The sequence below is a fragment of the Diachasma alloeum genome, unplaced genomic scaffold (assembly GCF_001412515.2).
Source record: "Diachasma alloeum isolate Michigan unplaced genomic scaffold, Dall2.0 Dall_scaffold_01646, whole genome shotgun sequence".
NCBI classification, from domain to species: domain Eukaryota; kingdom Metazoa; phylum Arthropoda; class Insecta; order Hymenoptera; family Braconidae; genus Diachasma; species Diachasma alloeum.
This window is the reverse complement of record NW_021681741.1, coordinates 21,278-45,168: the sequence shown is the minus strand read 5'-3', so window position 1 is coordinate 45,168 and position 23,891 is coordinate 21,278. Positions and strand designations below refer to the sequence as shown.

Below are 23,891 nucleotides of genomic sequence, written 5' to 3'. Positions count from 1 at the left end.
TAAACCATTATGAACACAAAATTTTTCCGAAAAGTAGTCTGTTTTTTTTGTAATAAGTGATTAAAATTGCATCAATTTTTAAACGCTTTTTTGGGGTCATGACGTCAACTCACCAGATTCTAGTTCCCCTTGCCGCCGCTGGGAGCGCTATTCATCTATTCTGGTTCCTCAAAGTGCGGGACTTTCCACCCATACAAATCGAGGGTGTTATGTTCGCCTGGATTTTCCAAAGTGGTAGGAAAATACTCGGAAAATAAATGAGAAAGTTAAAAAAATGAAGTTAGTTCCGGAGAAAGGTTTTGAAAAGCTGTCCACTGGCAATTTGCCAACTCTGGATTATGAAATGCTCGAGGATTTTATGCGTTTGAGTTTGTGCAAAAGTGTCGAAACTCGTGGTGTCAAAGCGAGCAGGTAAGTTTTACTAATCAATTGAAATTATAAGGACTATATGAATTAATTTTGATGATATTAATTTAGAGCAACACGGGCTAATTATGGTGATGAAGCCGTGGGTTGGGCCCAAATCCATCGGACCGATGATGGAATTTGTACTGTGAAAGCAAAAATGTGTCACGAGCACAAAATTCGAGATAAAGGTTATGCTGTTAGTGTAATAATTGATGAAAACAATTTGAAAATTCTAGAAGCAAAATGTCACGACTGTGCTGCTTCGAAAGGTACAGTATATTGAAAAACTTCTTGGCTTAAATTTATTGTAAATCTCTTGTAAATTTCTATCACATCATAATAGCTCTGGAATATCGAGAACTTATGTTGTTGAGAACTCAAAATTTCATTGGAGAATGACAATCGAAGCTGTAAACTTTAGTCCAGTTATTCTATAAATTTCAGTGCAAATCAGAGAACGTCAGGTGGAAACCTCCCTGGATTAACTTTCTTTTTTGCTATGAAGCGCAATTCCAAGTTGCATTTTTATATATCAACTGCAAATTGAAATTCATGGGGCAATGTCTGTCTCTCTGTCCCCCGAGAATGAGGACTTTGAATTGCTCATGAAATCTGAAATTCAATGATTTTTTTAATCGAATTGAATCGAATTTCATTCTTCTGGAAATTACTTTTAGGTGTCCACATAGAATTACATTTTTTCTTCTTCGTAACAGAGTTGTTAAGCTCCATCTGTCATCTACTCAATTCACATGAAATTTACATATCACATACGCTATTCATTTTTGGAAGATTCGTAAATGTCCAGTAGTGATAATCTTATAGAACAATGACATTTATGTATAACTTTTTCCAGTGAGACATTTTGCGTAATAGTTCAGCTCGGATCGTTCGTTTTCACTACACTGTTAGAAATTTCCTGGAAATTAAGAAATATTTATATTTGAATTTCCATTGTTGCTAATTTGAATTTAATTTCAGATCAAATCGTTTATGAAATCCCTCATTCGGGTTGGAAATTCAGCATGATTGGAATTTTGGTGTTAAATTATGATTGAAATTTCAGTGACATCTTAAAACTCTAAACTCAACTGAAAATTGAAGAAGAATATTGTCTAAATTTTCAAAATATACAAAAATTTTCATCATCATAATACATTGAATCTTCACACGGAAAACAGATTGTTACAAATAACAAGCTCTCTTTCTTGAAATTTCAGGAGAAATTTTCTAACAGTGTATTGCTCTTTCGATCAGAAAAATCCACTTTAAAAAATTGGAAAATCTGAGATATTAGATTGAAGAGAAAATCTCTGTAGGAGATACATATCATATATAAAAATCGAATATTTATTATTTGCTATAGAAAAATTTGTTATTGCAAATCCTCATGAAAAGAATGCATATGCGAGCGTCGAATATACTGGACAATGATGGAGAGTTGAATTCAGTAGATTTTCATATCAAATGTTCCTCTGTGTGCCAAGGTTCGATCATTCAACATCATCAAATTGATATCAATGTCTTTCGAAAATCGGAGGGGGTGATAATTATGAATATTTCTCCTTTCCAGGGGGATGTAAACACGCAAATGCATTCGTCACTTGGTTGCATCGAAGGTCAGAAGAAGAGTCTCCGACGGAAGTGGAATGCTACTGGAGAAAATCTCGATTGTCTTCAGTCGGCTCAAACACAAAATATATGACACTCGATGCAATCGCTCAGGAATGTAAGAGGACAACCCGTCTAGGGAATAAAACTCCCCAGCCTTCAACCAGTGGAAGCATCATAGGGCCATCTTCCACGGAATTTTTGGAAAAAGTATTGAGGCGAGGCATTGATGAGAAACAAGATAATCATCTTGTCCAGTTCTTCAAGGAACGAGATTCATGGGAGAAAACCTCCATGCATTACTTGGGATGGAGCTACGATGGTGATAGGAGCAACAGCCAGGACTTTTATGAATTTTGTAAGAATAGTTACACTTATGAAGACTGTCAACACATTGCCAACGTCATTAAAGACCAGAGTGAATCTCCATTGTGGTATGAGACACGCTACGGTCGTATCACTACATCAATTATCGATCAGAGTGCTCATTGTCGTACGATAGGAGGATCCCTCTTCAAAAGCATCATGGGGGCAACAATAATCGATACTTTTGCCATGGCAAGGGGAAGACACTTGGAAGGTCAAGTAATCGAGGCGGTTGAAGACCTCATCGATGAGAAAATTTTGAGAACTGGTTTGCTGTTGTCACCAACATACCCATGGTTCGGAGCTTCTCCTGACGGCGTAACGAGGACATCAGTGATAGAAGTCAAGTGTCCATCGAAAAGTGAAACTGTTTCCAATTATTACTGCAACGGAGAGATACACCGAAAATTCAAAGCACAGATGCAACTGCAGATGCTTTTTTTCTGGTAAACAGAAGGCAAAATTTTGTGTAGCCAACCCAAAATTTCCTGAAGTCAATCAAGTTACTATTATAGATGAATTTTTTGACTCGCAACTAACCAAAACACTATTACAACGAGCAGAGTCATTCTGGGTGTCTGCCGTTTTCCCAGCTCTGATGGCTTCGACACGAGCAGTACAGAGGTCATGAAAAATAGAAAAGAGATAGGAAAATAGAGCTTTTTTTAAGGATGTCATATTGAAATTTATGGGATTTTGACGGAGATATGAGAGTTATTTTTTTTCGAGAGAATTTTTTTTTCGATTGTAATCAGGAGGAACTTTTAGCTACAAAAAATGACAAATATAGATTTCGTTGAAAATTTTCCTAACTTTTCGAGAAAATGTCCATTTTTTTAAAAGTATGTTTCAATTAATCAATCATCCATTAAATTTTTCTAAGAAACAGTCGAAGAGCAAGTTTCAATGACGAATTTTGGGTCGTACCCTTTTGTTTTGCAGAAGGAATTTTCTTTTCGAATAGTTCGAAAAACTTCCTAATCATACTGTATTTTTATTCTCGGTACTCAAATCAATGGAGATTTGCGGAAGTGAGAAAAAGGAAATTTGGTTTCTCCCAATTTTTCTTTTGCCAGAATGTCCCGAAATCTAAGAAAAAAAATCTAGTCTGCATATTTTTTGTAGATCGGTGTGAGATCTACGAAAAAGGTCATTATAAAATTTACTCGATTTTTCCTAGATTTGGCGATATTTCAAAAGAAATTATTTTCGAATGAAAAGCAATTTTTTCGAGAACTGTAGCATCCTTTAATATTAAAGTTAGGAATAATTCCAAACACTAAAAAAGAAGAAATGAAAATGTAAAACTTTCTCTTAGACTTTTTTCTAGCCAAATCAATAAATACATGGGAAATGTCTTCATTTTCGAGAAGTTTGAAAAATTACAGACGAAATCAATATTTTTTGCAGCAAAGGAGTCGCCGATATGTATTTCTTCTTGGACATGTCTTGGACATGATCGTTCCAAGTTTCCCAAGTTGTATCATGATAAATATGTTGAAATACGTTGGAAAGAATCTTGGGAATTTCTCCGTAAAAATCATTATAGGGAAGTGAAAATATCTCCACAACTATTATTAAGTATCTATCCAAATATGCGAGAAAAATGAAATAATATTCAAAAGAATGTATGTAAGCTGTTGAAAATTCATTCAACAGGATTTGAATAATATTAATAACAGAGTACCAATGTAATTCGAGAGCTTCACCATCACATAATTTCATCCTTGACTTACGGCATCTATGTTCAACAATTTGTGTACACTGGATTTCAATGAAATAGATGAAGAGTTGAAATCGAAATTAATTGATGTTTTTAACAGAATTTTCTGCTAAATCCACCAGATGTATCTTTGGACTTTTTTGTACACAAAATTGTAAAGTGATGGTGAAAAATTGAATCCATATTTTGGATTCCATCAGCATTATCGAATGTAATCTATAGTATATATAATAAAATATCAAGTTAAGGAGCACTGAGGACAAGAGTATTATTTTATTGTCGTCATTGAACGACAGGATATTATGTAGTGAAAATGGTAATTGAATGATTAATGTAATAAAATAGTTTGTTTTTCTCTGCTATCGAGTGATTTTACTCTGTATGTTAACAATTGCAGCAGCAACAATAACAACATCATCCATAACTTCCAATAAATTATGATCCAGAGTGACATGTGGTTGCAACATTTTAAATTCCCTTAGACGTCTGATCACTCTTTCAACATGAATTCTGACACTTGCGATTTCTTTAGTCTTCATTGCATCTTCTTCACTCATTATCTCATCTGTTTGGACAGAAGGAGGTCTCAGGAGCTTGCATTTTTTCTGGCGTAGCACTGTATCAAGCTGTTTGAAGCCTCTATCGGCAAGCACTGATGCCCCTGTGGGGAGAACAGACAAGTATCCTGAGTTTTTCACGACTTCCATATCACTAGTGTGCCCTCCGAATCCCTTGGAAATGAAATTGATCAAGCCGTCTGGAGTGACGGAAATGAGATACTTGGCAGTGTTACATTTTTTGTAATCTGAACATGTAGCTGCTTGATGTACTGCATCCGAAAGATGTTCTATTTCAATTTCGAGGCAATCGATGGTTGACTGTACATTTGCATACTTTTGTCTGAATTGAATGAGAAGATTCAAAGAGATTTCGCTTCTTGTCGGCCATATAATTAACTGTTGGAATTTATCCCTCATCGTTCCAAGAGTACTCCGAAATGTCCTTGAAATTTGAGATTCAGAAACACCAAATTCGTAGCTGAGGATGGCGTTTGGGATGTTCTGTCGTATCTTCTTCAGAGTCAAATATGTATTCCTCCGAGAACACTTCGTGACAGACAAAAATTCTTCTAATACATACATTGAGTTTTTTGGTAATCCGAGAGAGGCGAGCGGATTGTCCTCGATGATGAGCTTTGTGACGTTTTCGAAGATGTAGCCTTTCAAATGCTCCATTTTGAGAGCAAGATCGCTATCAGATGGTGTGCTACTGTTGTTTGAAACCTGACTTTTAACCCAATCCGAAGATGAACTAGTCGTACCAGTACTATTCATTTTTATTCCAGAGATCTTATCAAGTCTCTCGTCTACGGCTTCAGGTCCTGTGGAGTTGAGTTGCGACTCATCGAAACTTTTAATTGGCGAAGTTTCAACATTTTTCAATAATCCTGGGATGTACTTGAGTTGACAATCAATGGCAACGCTTCTGTACCGTGGTTTCATCTGAACCCCTTTTTCAAACACTACTGAAATAGCTTGTACAGCACGATCAATAGAAAGCCTATCAACGCTTGCACTAAGACGTTTTACATGCTGGACTCGTTGACGTTGACGTAGACGGGATCTCTCAGGATTTTGCTGTTTTTTAACATGTGTGGATTCTGAAGAGATATTGGAAAACTGTGCTCCATCACTAGGTTCCAATAGCGAGCAATCAATGGCCGCAGGCAATCCGCCTGGGGTAGGCTCCAGAGATGATACTGAGGACGCAGGATTCCCACACTGCATAGGAGAATCTCCTCCTGGTTGTAGAGATTTCCGGTTCTTATCACTTATCACGTTTCCAATTTTCTTATCACTGGGTGCAGATGGAGGTCCAGACGAAGACGAAAATTGTATGGTAGTTGAAGTAGCAAGTTGGCAAGAGAAGAATCGGGGATAAGCACCTTCTTTCAGTTTCTTCAAACAATTTCTCGTTTTCCACTCCATGTAGTTGTCTAAATCTTCTTCCAGCTATTTATTTTTTCGAATAAAAAACAAATCAATTCCAATTTCAAAAGTTCGACAGTCGTCAACATATTGGAAAAGCTCTTAAAATCATCATCATTCGATTGAATCTCTCGATCCCCAAAATGGAAAAAAACAATTATTGCCATTCATCCAGGAAGCGATAAAATATGTTGACAACTGTATGTCACAATTATTGGTAGCACAAACTCACTTTGAAATGATCTTCGCAGATATGACTGTTTAACCTCAAATTCCCCTCATAATTCGCTGCTCGGCACCACACTGCGCGAATATCTTCTGAACGAGGCACATAAATGAATGTTTTGGTGGGTGTTTTTATTGTTGTATTTCCACATCCTGGTACAAAACAATATTTATAAGCAATTTTTATCGCTCTCTCCGGATTTTTTGACATTCTGGCGCAGAATACATGTACAGCGTATTTCGTTGCTGGTCGAACAGGGAGCGGTTCTTGAGCTGAAGTGCTTGATGGCGCCACACGAAAATTACAAACTCCGGTGACTTGACGTCACAGACGTTTTGGGAACGTTTGAAAAATGCATTTTTTAAACTCGAATAAAAAATTATTGAATCATTTTATGGATGTTTCTTATACGAATATGGGCTTTTGGACTTATGTATTTTATTTTGAAAAAATAAAAAAAATACATGCAAGTTCCCTATTGTACGTTACAAAAAAATACGCATGCAAACTCTCAGACAACATGTAGACTAAATTTTCGCATTGGATTAATTTCCACCATGCTATAAGTTCCGAGTTTCCATTGTATGAAAAACTTTAAAACATAGTTTATCGACATCATATCATTTGAATCTCTCCATCATGCAATGTGAAATCATGAAATCCAGCGGACTGAGAACTCATGTGCGACGTTTATTGAAAATGCTAGACTGTTACCAGATAATATAAAGGCTCCTTGCCAGATGTAACAGTGGTTGAACAATTTTACAGAATTTCTATCCTTTGATGAAAGCCGTTGATATTTCAAAAAAGGAAGAGGAACTTGTCAATACCGTTCGAATGATTCTGGACATTTAGCGATGGACAAAGATAAAAACAACCAAACTTTACCTTCCAACGAACCTCATTGTCATGTCGGTAATCATAAAATGATTTCTAGAATAAGTAGATATTTCCTCCAGACTCAACGTGAAAGCTTGCCAACCTCTATCCAAACACTTGGTACACGCAATTCCAAGTTTCAGTTTTGTCGGATAAAATATTCTAGAAATGTAACTTAGCAAATTTGTACTGTCAGTGTCCAAGTTCCAACTCTAGTTCCTGTCAGCGTCCACCCACGTTGTTAACCGCAATCTATTTCGATTGTGAATTCGACGTCGTTAACCCTCGATATTGCACTTCTTTTATTTGCATCATGAGAGGCGCCTAGAATGTTGAAGTGTCTCCAATGATGGAAAATAATTAGAGATAATATATATACTTGTAATGGAATGAGGGCTGCTGTTGTATTTTTTGAAATTCTGTCTAGTGCAAAATGAATAGAATGAGCCGTAAGTTGAATATATAGGTGTCCTAAATTCATTCTGTGAATCATTCAATGACTACATGATAATGAGTCTAGACGAATGAATTAGATATCTGTGCACATCTTAGGATATCTGTATATCTTGTAACGTGTTAAATTTGTTACAAAGGTGATTCCTCGGACTTTGACCGTTGCGCAGTATTTAGAGTTGAATCATTACTAGGCAGGAAGTCATCTACCGATAACGAGAGTCATTAAGTGAGAATTATTTTAGTTTCTGTTTTTTTTTTTCTATGAATTACGCGCTTCCATGCTCATCGAAGGGCTACTACGTGATCGGGGACTTTCGGAGGTCGTTAGGAGTTCGTTTGGATGCGTACGTCGTCATGGGACTGATTGTGTTATTATCCACTGAGAGGTCGCTACCTCCCAGACATCGAGATGGGAAATGACATATGTCTTATCTAAGGATGGGCGCTATTTGTCGATTAATCGAAATCATCGATTTTTCATATCCAAACATCGATGTTTTTCATTCCATGTTTTGAACGGCTGATTAATCGATTTTCGATTCTTTTTCCCAAACATCCATATCTCTGACCAAGCGAACATTTTTCATTTTTTTGTCGAAGAATAATGTTGATTGACTGAGGATAAACCAGATAATATGTAATATGTAATTGATTGATTGGGCCGACTGTAGCCCAAAACAATCGCAGAGTTTACAACAATCACGGTCGAAAAAATGAGTTTACTAAACAAGATAATAATTTATCTGCATTCAGAAGTAATTATTTTTTACAGAATGTATGTTATAAATGATAAGTGAACAGGTCCAGTCGTCTATGGTTTAAAAAAAAAAGAAAGAGAAGAAAAAAAAGAGAAAAAAATATTCAATATATTTTCTTCAATTAATCAAAAACCCTGTTTCGGAATTCAAAATTTAACTTTTCAACAGTACTTATCATTGAAACGGAAGTTCCTCGGGTTGTATTTTTTAAATATATATTTTTCAATAAAAACAAAAAGAAAAAAAATTATTAAAAAAAATTTATGTTTACTCCTGTGTAATGAGAGAAACATCGATTTTCTAAATAATTACATTATTAGATCATTACATTCTTACATTAGAGAAGGGAATTTATATAGCGTGCAATTAGCCCTTTTGGATCATCGAACTTTCGGTGAGCGTGGCAATTGCCTTTTGGAGTTTCGTGGGCAGGATTTGATCTAATTTCTTTTGATAACGTTTCGTACGTCTTCATCCTAGAAGGGTACTTACGTTTTATGGTGTAAATCTGGGCGGGATATTGGCCACCTCGATGAACGAAAATTCTGCGTTGCAAGTGAATTATCTTTCGTTCTCTCTCTCGTTCGTAGTTATTCGGTCATGAAATATGATTTTTCTATTGGGTTATTTGTCTCGCGACAGTGAAATAACTAGGGATGATTTGAGTCCCTCTAACTAAGATTTGAGTTATGAAGTATCTGTGAATTTTTGGGGAATAATTCTGACCGTTTCTGACGGTACCGTTATTAGTGTCGCGTTTAATCGGATTTTGTTGAATGAATACTTCCGGTAGTGGTTAGAAGTTGAAGGGCTTTGAATCTACGAGTTTTGCGGTCTCGTGATCATGGCTGATTTCGCTGGTTTTTGCTCGGACTTTGATGTTTCTATTTCGTTCCTTTTCGCCACCTTTACTTATCACGTAGACTATTCGTTTTCAATCGTTTTCTGGGTTCTTCCGATTAACATGAATATTTTTGACAGTACCTAGATTCTGATTAGTGATTCCAATTATTTTAGTTTTGTTTAAATAATTGACTTATTCTGAGTTTATTTATTTATTTATTTATTTTACTCATGTCAGAATCCTTTATTTTATTACCGAAATATGGTCATTGTAAATATATGTATTCTATAAAGTATTAGACAATTAAGAAGATCGGAAAGGGGTTTTTCGGATTCAGTTAATTTGTTCTGTGTTTTCTTTATTTTGATTAAAATTGTAAACTCCCCACAATTGTTTTCTTTTATTTGGTGTCGTCCCTAGTTACATTTCTAATCTCAGCTCTTCTAGAAACTATCGCGCATTTTTCCGGTTTGAGCTAGTGGGAAAGTGTGCTGGAGGTGGGACTAGTGTCAACTTTTGTTTCGGTTTATTCCAGTGGTTATTCTAGTAATAACGACCTGGTGCTCAACTATTTCATCCTTTCAGGATTGTTTGGGTGCCAGAAGGCTGCATAGTGGACGCAGGGATCCGTGAACCTCCTAAAATTACGTCACAACCTAATGTCATGTGAATGCTTTCCCCTGCGTGCGATGAAATCAAAATTATCAGACGTAAAATGAATTTTCTATTCTACTTTCTTTTGGAGGAGCAACATACTCAAATCCGTTTCATATAATTTGGTAAGAGCTGACATTACTGTTTCCGAAATGAAGTGCAAGGTAGTAGAGAAAACTAATTCATCTTATATAAAAAGGAGATGTCACAAATTTATTCCTGAATGTTTTAAAGAGAAATCGCATGCATGATGATGATAATACTGATTTTGTTAATGTTGATGATGTCGATGATGCTGATCGTGCTAATGATGCTGATGATGCTAAAAATTCTCAAAAGTATATTTCATCGAGGCGTATCTATTCTATCAAAATCAAGCCGATGGGCGTCAAAGTTTGTATGAAAAAAGGCGATTTCTGGAGAAATCGATATATTTCATAAACGTTTCAATGGATCTTGATGAAATTTTACATGGAGCGGATTGGTCGCACGCGCATCTTCCACAAAATTTTAGATCGATATCCCTTGCCGTTGCAGAGATATTGATAAGTCTATGACATCACAAACAATGAATCTAATTCAAACATTTTCATGAAAACGAAGCTCCCATTCGGAAGCAAAATGTGAAAAAGATTGTCTAAAATTTTGTTCATCAATTAATTTCGTGAGCAATATGAACAATTAACTTTTTAACAATATCTAAATGATTTCTACGGTTAAAATAGTTATTTTGGACTTCTGATAAGTTTTAGTTGCAGCCTGTGAATATTTTATTGAATATTATCTGATTTGAAGATAGATGATTTGAAAGTGTGACGTCCGACGTTATTCATATTTAAAATAAGTTTTATCATCCATTTTTTATCTTGATAGTTTTATCGTCAACAAATATTCTTTCTTAGGTTCGAATATTTATTGTTCCCATAATGAAGTGCACCTGCACAAATAATTTACGCAGGGCATAATCAAAGCCCAAAAATCAATAATAAATTTTAGTACAATCGTAAGCCCAAAAATCAATACAGAAATTTCAAGTTCCCTAATTGCAACCAATAAACACTCTTAATGTATTTGTCCCTAGCAATTTAGTTTATAACATGCAGCTGTCTGCATATCTCTAACCAGGATTAGAGTGTCTCGTCCACTCCCCCAAATCCTTGGAAATTTTCCACTGACGTCAATATTTTTCACAATAATATTTCAATGTTATATACTTGCTTTTTAATAAATACATTGAATATTTGATAATCAAACTATCGTAATTGTTTGCATTGAGAATTGTCTTTTTCGATAACTATCGGAGAATTTTTCAGTCATTTGAAAGGTCAATTGAATTATGATAACTTTATATTCTCAATCCATTCAATTATCCTCTATTAAACAACGGAATTGATCTTTCTTTTTCATTTGGAATATTTGATTTTCCAAAATTCTCAATTCGGAGAATTTTGGATTGTCAAAGGAATGATAATAATAATTATTTAAGATGCGTTAGTTATTTTAAACGATTGAAAATTAAGCGTTTTAGAACAAAAAATATTAATAGTTCATAATAAATAATTAAGTTCTTAAACAATAAGTTAATTATTAAATTATTTTAGAATATTGTGGAGGGAGAACATGGGACTCCTGAAACAAAATTTAATTGGTTAATTGGGGGTGGAAAAGTCCGCCCACACCCCAACGAATTTTCCAGTCTCAATGTGGAAGGGATGGAGTAACCCTAAAACATTGGGACTGATGAGTTTGGAGCGGGAAACTCTGGCCCAGGATCGCATACCATTGACCCCGAGTTTTCCCTCCAGAAGTGCGTGAGGTCATACCCTTAGTGCAGTTAACAAAATCACTTGCACTTCGGGTAGCTCCTCAGTATCCTCACAATTCGCAAAGTGGAATTTTCTCATCGACCCTCTGGGCGATTTTACGAGTTACTTATAACTTTTTTTAGTAGAGTCTTCTGACTCGAGTTAAATAAGTTTTCAAACTAACTTGATTTTATTCAATTTGTAAAAATTAGTAGTCGAGTCAGTTTTGATTGATATTCAATCAATTTAAATTACGTTTTAAACTTTTACTTGTGTAGAATCATTCGCGGCGAGTGTGTGTGATTAAGTTTAACCAATTTGGGATTAGCAGTCTACAACTTTGTAAGTTACAAATTAATTTTGTATTCTTTTATTTTTGATTTTTCAAAATATAGACTCGCAAGAGTTAGTTTAAATAAAATTCTTCTTTTTTTTATTTCTCAACCTTTGTTTCTTCCCCAACAAGTTCTTTTGAAGTTTCTATTAAAAATTGAAATTCAGTTTTATTAAAGAGTAATTTTCTCGAGTTACGGTTTTCACTTCAAATTAAATCTCTTCGAATTTCATTTCGGTTTAAAACTCAAGTTTATGTCAGTGATTACTTTCATGTTATATTCTTAAATTGCCTTGGAATATTGATCACCTTTGACATAACAAGAGCGACATTCTCAACTATTGTTTCGATTCACTATGTTGTTCTCTCTTAAACAACTTCCAAGTCTTTTTTTATAATATGTGTGATCATTAAGTTAATTGAATCTAACTTTAAAGTGCCAAGGGCTCCGAAATATGCTTTGGAATTGATTGATCGTCCATTGCATGATTCAGTGAATAATGATATTGCATTTAGTGGTAAAATGATTATCGTCAATGGGGATTTTCGTCAGTTCCTTCCAGTCGAACCTTAAGCAATTCGCAGTAAATTATTGAGTTCATCTCTAAAATTTCGTCCGTTCTGGCAGAATTTCCCATTTGTGCTTTAACTGAGAACTATTTGATAAATCTACCGAACGAATCTGTATCGGTTGTGATAATACTAGAAAATGTGATAATGAAGAAAGGTGATGCCATTTTACCGGAATATTTGAATACTATGAACCCTTCGAATTTCGCACCATACGAATTATGTTCAAGAAGAAATTGCCTTGTTATGTCGATAAGACATTTGAATATTAAAGAAGGTCTCTGTGATGGAACTCGGTTACAAATTGTGGAGCTCGCAAATATTATTCTGAAATGTAAAATTTTAGTCGGTGATGGGCGAGGAGACACGGTTTTCATTAATCGAATTTCTCTTTATTATGACCACATTTATCCTTTTACTTTCAAAAGGAGGCAATACCTTGAAAGATTATCATTTGCCATGACTAAAAATAACTCTTAAGGACGGACAGGTGATAACATTGCTGTAGATCTCTACGGAGAGATGTTTTCAATCAGGGACAATTATATGTAGCCTTTTCGAGAGTTCAATCATGATATTCATTGAACGTTTTCACAAGACAACAACGAAAAAACACTAAAGTCAAAAATCATTTCTCCAAAGAGTTATATGTTCAAATAAATGGTATATATATTTATATGTCTGTATAAAAGAAACCGGCTTGAACGTATTTAGTATTCGAGATATTAGTTTTCCATCGATAACGACTGTATAAATTAATATTGCATTATTTTCTGATCCTCGATACGAACATCATTCCCAACAGAACATGTGTTGGTTTTCAATTGAAGTTTTTATGGATTTGGATGTATCTTCGACTGATTTTCGATGGAAATTTTCATCCCTTTTTACCAAAAAAAAATCATAGATTTTCAAAGAAGTTTTCATCATTTCCCATGAATTTCTCCTTAGTCATACTATAGAAATTTGTATACATGAAATAATCTAATGATTCAAATCATCGGACAATAATAACTTGATGAATCATATAAAACAGCATACCTAGTAGAAATTATGATCGGCAGGGCAAGATTCGGTGGGCACGCGTGCCCGGACATTTGGTCTCGTATATAGGACGCGCTAGCGGGAAAGTTCCGCCATTAGCCACATGTATGCTATACGAAAGTCGCCCCTGAAAAGTCTGGGTAAGGGCGCTCGGACATTCGATTTCTGCTTGGGATATTCAGCATTCCATCTTTTTCGCATTCCAACTGAGAGAGAACTCCGCTGATGCAGTTGAAAAAATAGGTTCTCGTATACTATTTTTTTCGCATATTGTACATAATATTTAAAAAATTGCTTAAGAGATTCTGCAAAGATCATTTTGTCCCAAGCAACCTCCGAAAGTTGAAATCGAGGAACTCAGGGATTACTCTCTAAAAAGCCTGCAAAAACTGAATAGGAAATAACCACCCACCTCAGAGTAACTGAATAAACAGTTTCAATTTTATTGCATAAAGTAGGAAAAATGCAGAAAAAGGGCAGTTGGGTCACACATTTATTGAGGTAAGAAAGTAAGAATCGTTACTATGTTGGTACAACCATGGCTTTGGCAACCAAGATGAAAGGAAAACATTCTTTCCCCGTAATTATCACAACTGATGTAAAGTGAGTTTCGTACCACAATCCGAAAGGTTGGAGATCATGGGTGAATTCGGGCGCCCTACGGTATCAACTCTAAAACCCGAAAGACGTGGGAGTAAGTCATCGTTGCGTGCATGGTGAGAGATAAAAGACGGAGTATACTGCGAGTTCTTAAATCTAAATAAAACCAGTGATGCAAATCGCTACTGATAACCGCTCACCAGATAGCTCATCAATATTGAGCGATGATTTGCAGCGACAACGGCGTTTTATTGGGGCAGAAACTTAACAAGTATCATTGCTCCATGACAACACAGGTAGGAATCGACGATGGAAATAGGGTTTATCGATTCAGGCTTTACCTATAACACTCCAAAAAGGCGTCGTTCCAACGTTTGATCCAAAGCTTCAATTACGGATTTCGAAAGGTTCAATCGTACTTCAGTCAAGCAGATTTTATTGTTACTCAGGACTATTTGTTTAAATGATTTCCGATTGATTTATGAGTTATTCTATAAATTTGAACTAACTTAAGAAAAAAATACTGCAGGATTACACGCTATTGTCATTGAGCATGAATTTTGGTCGTTAAGTAATCAATAATACCGACGTCTAATGGTCGCGGTGGCTAAATCGTTAGTTCGCCGAGGCCACTAGGAGGTCGTGGATTTGAATCCTAGTCCGATCGGGTTTTTTAACTTCTGGAAACAGGGGTTGGGGGTCGAATGGGTGGCTGGGCTTCGGGTCCCGACTGGGGGGACCCTTACTTCCGGTAAAGGGGGTTAAGGGGCTCGCCTGGGGCGGATTCTGATAGGGTCCGTCTCACCTCGGCTCTGGACGAGCGGGAGGTTCCTAATAGAGGAATCGACTGTACCGACGGAGGTTTTCTCTGGTTTCCTCCGTCTCTTGCGGGAGCAAATGCGGTACAGTGTAGCAAGTCGGCCAAAGCCGCAAGGTTAGGTAGAGAGTAGATGGCGGAGTAAACCAAAGGGTTTAAAATGTCTTAAATAAAAAAAAAAGTAATCAATAATGGATGGAAAAAAATCATTGCGCTTCTATCAACTATTCGACCTGAACTATTACCACGCCCTTGTAATTAAAATATGCTGAAATCAAACTTTTTTTCAATTTTCCTGCTGACCTTTTGATCAGCAGTCAAGTATACAACAGTGTCACCAGGTCACCAAAAATTTTTCATGATAAGAAATTTTTGCGGGTATAAAAAATGATCAATTAATTGATCAATTATGGATACGGATAAGGACTTCCCCAGGCCTAGTTTCGAACTCAGCTTCGGAGACGGGGTGAAAAGCAAAAGATGTGTTTGAGGAAGTGAGATTAATATGTTTACGACTAGTTCTTGATGATTATTAATGACAAAAATTGAGGATATGAATGGAGACTAACCTTTATTCCCGAGGACAGATTGTTTCCCATTAGATACCTCGAGACCTGAAATAGGCGGGAATTGGGCCTCATCAATGGTTTCATTATTCAGTCTCATTTCATTCTAAAGTGAATGATGGGAACAACCGTGTCGGAGGCCTGAACCACATAGCCCCGCGCGACGTATTTATCATATATGGACCGTCTAGATTACCATTTGTGTAAATCCCTACGGCATTATCTGGCTGGAACATGTTTCACGACATTGAAAGAACTTTGAATATGCAGGGATGATTTTATTGATTTGAAACGGCTCAGTTATTATTACAGTGGAATTTGTTAGTTGCCCCATCGATGGCTGAAAATTTGAAAGGATCAATTGGTTCCCTCAACTACGAAATATGCACTTTGTCGAATTTCAGGATGTAATTTTTCTTCATATATCAGTATGATACTTAATAAAGAAATCTTATAACATGTCATAAAGAGAAATGGCTATTTGTGAGTATGACTGAACTGCGTAAACCATTCAAGATTCATGACACTTCCTCTTCTGATAACGACCAGACATTCCAAAATTTCCATCCAATGTATAGCTTATACATTGAATTCAACTAATCATGTACCCATTGAAAATCACCGACCAGTTTTATGACGCATTTGCCGTTGGAGTAACATTACCCTGGCGCTCCATATAATAACTACTCAGCTTTCGTTCATACTTCGAGGCAAAACCCACGGGGATAATCTAATGCATATCGTGCCAAGATTCGTTCAGTCACAGACTGAGAATAAATCCTCTCGCACACTCTAAATGCTAATGAAACACAGGATGCATTACTTTTGGCCAGTTTTACTCAATTACATAGAAACTAAAAAATACGAATGAGATAGGAAAAACTAAAATTGCGTTGAAAAAACGACGATTCGAGTGAGTCTTGGTCAGCGGTTTAAAAAGACAGAGTGGTGTTCAGTAGGAGAAACACAGTAGAAATGGGTCGCAGCTAAAGTGAATTCTACGCTAGAAAGCTTTTTCAATGACCCCCTGGTTAAATTATTCAGGCGTAGGCTGAACCACAAACTGTACTAGTGGGGTTAGGGCTTGACAAAGGTTTTGGCATGAGACAGAAGATATGAATTTCACAAGACATTTGATCTTTGGCTGGAGGTCACAAAAGACTCCGAGGGTGAACTTTCAATTCCCAAGGATTTACCGAATTGTATTAGGGACGATTGAAATTGTACTCCAGTCTGAAGAAGGGATTGGGCCATAGGATGAGTGGATGAATGAGGACTACGGAAGGAGAAACGGGGACGTATGACATGGAAACCGCATTTTGGCCAACTGGGAGGATATTGTCGGAATTTAGCGGAAGTACTATATTGCGGAGCCACACCTGGGAATATACTGTTATTGGCTCGAATATAGTTCTTACGACATTATTAAATAGGCCCTCACTCCTTTCTCTGATCCACTTTGAATTTCTAAATAGTTCTCTTGTACACAATCACAATGAGTGAATTTTCGGATACAGCCCATATATACTCCGTATTTATACACCAGGTTTGTTAGTGAAATTTCGATGCTAATGCCCTAGAGTCAAACGATCCAATTTGCCACGAACTGCCACTAAATTCACGGTCCAAGTGCTCAGTAGTTTTCGAGTGGTGTTTGATTAGTTGGCTATCGTTCCCATCGGTTCGTTGTTCGTTGTCGTCTTGGTAACATCACCTGACGAGGAGGATAACTGTGGAGATTTTCAGTGGGATTACCAGACACCGTTAATCACAAAATCTCGAACAATTATCGATTGGACCATTGAATTCAACTAATGTACTTCAGGATTTCGAGGACATCGCTCAACTACTGCTTAATGATCATTCCTCTGGAAAATCACATCTACGTGGTGTAGTTAATGGCTATTCAGTACCTAACATTCCGGGAATTAGAAGTTATGGACACCTGAAGTACTAACAGGCAGAGTTAATAGAGGTAAATAATTGCTTTTGATAGTGGAGTACCACTCGATCACCAGTCGTCACATGCATGATTGTACCACTTTAGCCGGCTATTCCATAATATTTTCTCACCATTCACTGTGATAAAATGCTAGAAAATTTCGTTCCAGTGAAATTGCCATTTCGACCCACATTTAACACAGTTTCAGCACCAGGTTTCGCTCCAATCGACAGGAGCAGCAGCGTCGTGGTAGCGACAGGCTCTGCCTCGAGGCAATAGGTTCGATGGGGTGGAATTTATGGTCTCCCTCTCTCTCGTACACTAGTTCCCTGGAAGTAGTAAGAGTTGAGATTGGTGGTCGGGGGCTGATATCCAGTTAAGCACTCGCGCAGTCAAATCACGGTCTCCACTACGAGAACGACGTGTGCTCTGTCGTAATACTCCCTTGCATCCGCTTCCGCATTGAACACGAGCAAAACGTTATATTTGCATTATCAGAAACAAGACGATTATAGGGGATAACTACCAATTAAGTTTATTGACTGCAAACATAGAATTCGCTGTAATTAATCATTTGTTTATCGTGCTCCATACGTTTGTTTATCAAATAATTTCGTAATTTACTGTGCGATTGTAATGAATAAACATTCAAATATCATGTTCAAATATTCATACTTACTCGGAGCCGTTATACATCAATGTAATCATGTAAAAAACAATGGAAAATGTGCTTTGAATTTCCACGTCTATCCACATGGTGCTCAGATGTGTGATATTCAAGAACCGCTGATTCAAGTGAATTAACGTGTCAAACAACAGAGCTTTCACGTGGCAAGCATCATGACACAACGTGTCTAGCTCATGTTTTCTATTTGGAAATGAAAGGCAAAAAAGAAGTATATTAGTGTACCACAGTGTGCATGCGCAAGTGAGTCCAAAAGTGCGCGCGAGTGATCATTCTTTTTCAACCATTCATTCATCAGTTTTTCACCAATGGAAATGTGTATCACGTGACCAATTTCTTTTTTTTGTATTACTAGGAGAACAGTCGTTTTATATGCATCATACAGGTCAATAAAGGAGTGATGAGATTATTGATAAATTTCTGAACCAATTAAATGGATTTCGGTATACAAACGATATTTCCTGCATATTTAGCCATTTATATTTCATAACCCGTCTGGATTTATCAGTGATTGGATTAAGGCACTCTATCAACAGTTCTAATTACTTGTTGTGTTATTCATTCGTTCATGATGCACTCAATTGCGTAAACGGATTATATGCTCTGCATATTGATTCTTTAAAACAAAAAAAAACTGAAGTGAAACGTGCCAGATTCACGATGAATTCGCGGAGTTGGTGATGCACAATTTGAAAGTAAAATATCATTACTCACTTCCAATATACGTAATGGAAAACTATTATACGCAGTATTCGATAAGAGCGGCGTTCTATCCCAGGGCGTGCGTTGGAAAGATATTGATATAATAGACATATACGAAGAAGAGAGAAAAAAGGGGAGACAGGTCGTACATTGAGGTCACATTACCGTCATCCACGATACACTCTGGTCCAGAGGATCTAAACGTGAAATGTACTGGAAAAGATGTGCCACAAAGTCACTGCGAAGGAATTTACAAGTAGACTTGGGCTACTGGAATGGATCCACAACCATCGGCATCGTTACCATTATCATTTTATCAATTATCGTAAATGGTAAGTTGGGAAAAGCCGCACTGATGAGATATGGAAGAATTTTTACACCAGACTTTTCTCGTGCATATCTTTGACAAACTTTCTGCAATGGCGAACATCATTTATTAATTAATTCTTTTAGTAACCATAGCTGAGAAAATGAAAAATGACTGTGCCTTAGCCCCCTTACAACCTGGAGTTCATAGTAGGACCTACTTTAGGCAGAGAGAATAGCCTGTAGCTAAGCCTAATAAATGCAGGATATTGATATGGTGAGAGTCTACATAAGTGATTGTGGAATAACAGGAACCAGTTATGTTCCATAAAAGCTTGATGAACTCATACTTTTTAAATATGGTAGATGCAAATGGTTTTTGATCCGGCAACAAGGGCATAGGCCTGGAATTCCCATTAGGATCATCAATGGGTAGATTATACATATATATCCTAATTCACGTTTGCCATTTGGGGTGACAACAGCCAAGCACAGACATTCACGCTAGCCTCTCAATGTTCTTTTCATATGTATCGCATGTCATTGGAATAGTTAATTTCAAATTAGTTTATTGATGTTTTATAACTCAGAAAATAGAAACTGAGAAACCGCCGTCGATAAAGTTGTTCAGTAAATGATCTACAAACAACTAAATGAAAACAACGGACCAAAATCCAAGGAAATCTAGAGGAACCAATCTCCTACAGAAAAATCCGTGTCCGTAACTAAGGCTTTACCTTCAGTTTCGCTTAAGTCCTTCTTCGTTTCTCATGAACAATACATTTAATGTAGTCAATTGAAAGTTTATAAACCGCCCATGTACGAGGTCCCTACTAGGCAGCGACCCTAGTCTAAATGGACGGCTCTCTTCGAAACTGAATATTGTTGAAACTATAGATAGTAATTTAACCAAACAAGCGACATTATCAAGAGGGATACTGTAGTTTCAATTACATATCGCACCACAAAAAAAGTCGGTCTGAATCAAGTCAAACGGAATCATGCGGGGAATCGACGTGTTTCACGTCGAATTGGCGGCATGAATAAAGTCGGACTTGAACAGATGCCAACCGGAATATCGTTCTGATTCAAGCTGATTTTTCGGTTTGATTGAAGCCGATTTGTCCCTAAATTCTTGATGTACATTGTCGATGAAGTCCCCTTCAAGAGTCATACATGGGGGAGGTGTACTGAATTCTCAAAACCTCATACATGGGGGGGGGGGCGCGGGGCGTTCGAACATTCAGTACACCTCGAACCGCCCCCCCCCCCATTTTTTTTCATACAACTCATCGAATGACGAGCTTGGCAACAAAACTGCACAAGAGAGGTTAAAGAAGCCGGTGTACTGCATCTTTAACCTCTCGCGTACGGGGCACTTTTGTGGGGGCGGGGTTTCAAAATTCAGTACATCTCGAACTCCCCACTCCCCTTAGTTCTTAGTTCTGAATCGCTTCAGAACTAAGTTGTGTATGCGGGGGGGGCGGCGTATTGTATTCTCGAAACCTCATATATGGGAGAGGGGTTCGAGAATTCAGTATACCCCCCCCCCGTACACGACTTAGTTCGTCGGTAAGTTTTTCAAGGCTATCTCCAAAACTAGGGGAGATTTTTACTGAAAAATTTGGCGGGGCAGGTGGGGGGAGGGGGGTTGTGCATTGAGAATTCACAACCAAAAAAATTGAGTACCAGTCTTCCCTCAATTCCTCAATTTTTATTGTGCATTGAGAATTCACAACCAAAAAAATTGCGGAATTGAGAAGGGATGGGTCCTCAATATTTTTAGTTGGTTTTGGGGAATTCACAACCAAAACAATAGAGGACCCGTCTCTCCGCAATTCCTCAATTTTTTTGGTTTCGAATTCTCCATGCACAACCCCCCTCCTTCCGACCGCATTTTTTCGGTAAAAATTCGCTATTTCCTTTGGTTTCAGAGATATCCTGGAATAATTCATCGAATGACGAGCTTGGTAACAAAAGTGCCCGTACGCGAGGGGTTAACGAAGCCTTAAAATGAGACCTGATTTGCCCCAGACAGTGATAGCTACTTATTATTTTCAAGAGCATTCACTATTCTTCAAAATGGTATATGATGATGGTAGGATGGTATATGAATGGTATCTGATGAAAAATGAAATGTAATTCATTTTTCATCAAGCTGTAGCATTGTTTCAATTTTTGCTTCCAAATGCAAATATTGCAATCCTTCGATTTCCACATTCTCTAATTTTGATTGGAAATAAAATAGAATAGTCTGAAACATAAAAATACGAAGTTTGGCGACCATGTCTGTATATGACCACTTCTACCGCCACCTTCTCGGTGGTCAATTTTGAGAAAATTGAGTAATTAAGTGGCTAAAGTAATTCCAAAAAATCTGAAATGTCTTAATGAGGACTAACTCTGTGCAGAAGTTTAGCCCGATCGATCTAATAGTTTCGGAGAAAAAGTGATTCTTTTTTAAATGGTTTTTCGCAAATATCTTCGAAACTAGTGGACTGATTTCGATTTTTTTGTTTTTCAAAATATTTGTTTCGACGCCTTTTATCTAAATCAATCAAAACATATATACTCGTCAATAGAAAGTTTTCGAGATATTTCCGTTTTTCCGTGTTTCCATAAAAAAATTTGTAAACACTCTAACTTGTGCAAACATCGAGATATCAACAGGAAATTTGGACAGAAAATATTTATACCCGCTCATACGATGTATTGGAAACATTGCAATTTTGATAGCACCCATGGAGGTGGTAGTAACCGACTGAAATTTTTGCTGCTAGTTAGTGGTGTGAAGCTATAAACTTTTGTAATATTTCAGACTATTCGAAAGCCCGCCTTGCATTGATAGTAAAAAAAATAAAAGATCATTCAGCGACATGCTCATTGTCACATGGCCCACTATCATATGCTTACTGTCCCCTACTTATTTACGTTATGTCATACATCAAAAATGATAGTTTTTCCTATGTATCGAGGCTTTAGACTTGAACGGCGGGGATATATCATGTCAATTTCAAGGTCTTATCGAATTCTTGAAGTTAAGATCCCATGTTATCTATTCCATTCACTGTATCAATTGTTATAAGCGATAATATAGCGATTTTAGCATGCCACATTTAAAAAATTTCCATCTTTCTCTTTCTAATGACGAAATTTGTTCAGGTTCGGTTCAAATATGTAGAGATATCTTATGCACAGGTGAAAATATATAAAGTTATTTTGAAATTGACCCCTGAATTAGTTGCTTAAGGCCAATTTTGCTTAACAGGCGAGAGTTTTTATCCAAAAATTGGATTTCGTGTTGTTTATTGTAAATTCGGCTTGTTGTTAACTGTAACTATTTCTATAACTATTGGTCAAGTGAATGAAACTATTTATATCCCATTTCAATGAGTATTTATTGTTATAGAACGTGAAAATCAGGGGAATTAGCATTTCAAATATGACGACATATATTGATCTCATGCAACCTGACTAGCGCGCGCGAATTGCGCGTCCCGCCTAGTGAAACAAAAAACGGTGGATCGACACTCCACAATGAGAAGTGTCTGAGACAAAAAAATGAGACAACAAAGTTTGTAGGGTACACCGAAATTTTCATAATTTAATATAAATAGCATATACACATTGTACTTTGCTCTACCGTTCCTCATTTATAGACTTAGCTATTCCGAAGTATGATGCATGTTCCGTCGATTCCATGAGTTTCTCTAGACTCCCTTGAATTTCAATGCTCTTTTTATTCGCTTCTTTTTCAATGACTCAATTGACAACGTTTCGTTAGGGGGTGCAAGTTTGTTATTTACCACTCCATTTTTAATCACTCAGTTGACAAATATTTCATCATAGATTTCCAATTCCTACATCAAAAAAAAAAAAAATACTGTGTTGGGTTTGGGTGAATTGGGGTTTCCTTATTATCATAAACAAAACACAACTCAACCTCGTAGCCAGCAAAATAATATTTTTATTTAATGGATACTTTCAACTTTGAAGTGCTAGGCACATCTGCACTTACCATATCATCTTTATCACTACTTCCATCAGAAATGAGTCTTTATATTGATCAAATGAGAAATAATTGGGTTTAGACTCGAAAATGAAAAGAAATCAAATGATGATGAAAGAAAATTTAATGACAGATATCAAAGGTATGAATACAGTTAGGAATTTGACAACTGAATTTAGCAGAGCAAGAGAGAGATCAATTTAATCAATTTACCTAATTTACACTAATTTGAAATCAAGGCCAGAATAATTATGATGTGTGGAATTCCGTACTAACTATTATATATAAACCAGAAATGATTTTGCTATCACAATTGAGGTAGGTTCATTGAGTCGCATTTATGATACATATGCACTCAATAATTGTTTCACTGTATTTGTACAGAATTTGGTTACTTAGTCCAATAACGTTTATAATAATTATCTCCAAAGAGTCCTTTTGTTGACTACTTGTAATGGGAAATCTTGCAGCCCATCAGCCGATTCATCGAACAAAAGCAATTTCACTGCTTATTAACTATACGGGATTTGACACTACGAAGTTCGGCGTAGTTGTGTCAATTATCACTTCCGATACTCAAGCATCCGCGTAAGCGCCG

General features: G+C 36.6%; 1 protein-coding gene across 1 annotated transcript; it reads left to right on the top strand.

The window, feature by feature from the left end:
• The first annotated feature begins 274 nt into the window (after positions 1–274).
• Positions 275–2,835, top strand: LOC114841636. The gene is made up of 3 exons (XM_029126696.1): positions 275–411; positions 478–677; positions 1,982–2,835. Exons 1-3 carry the CDS (start codon positions 275–277, stop codon positions 2,833–2,835), a joined length of 1,191 nt encoding a protein of 396 aa, XP_028982529.1.
• Positions 2,836–23,891: the final 21,056 nt, after the last annotated feature.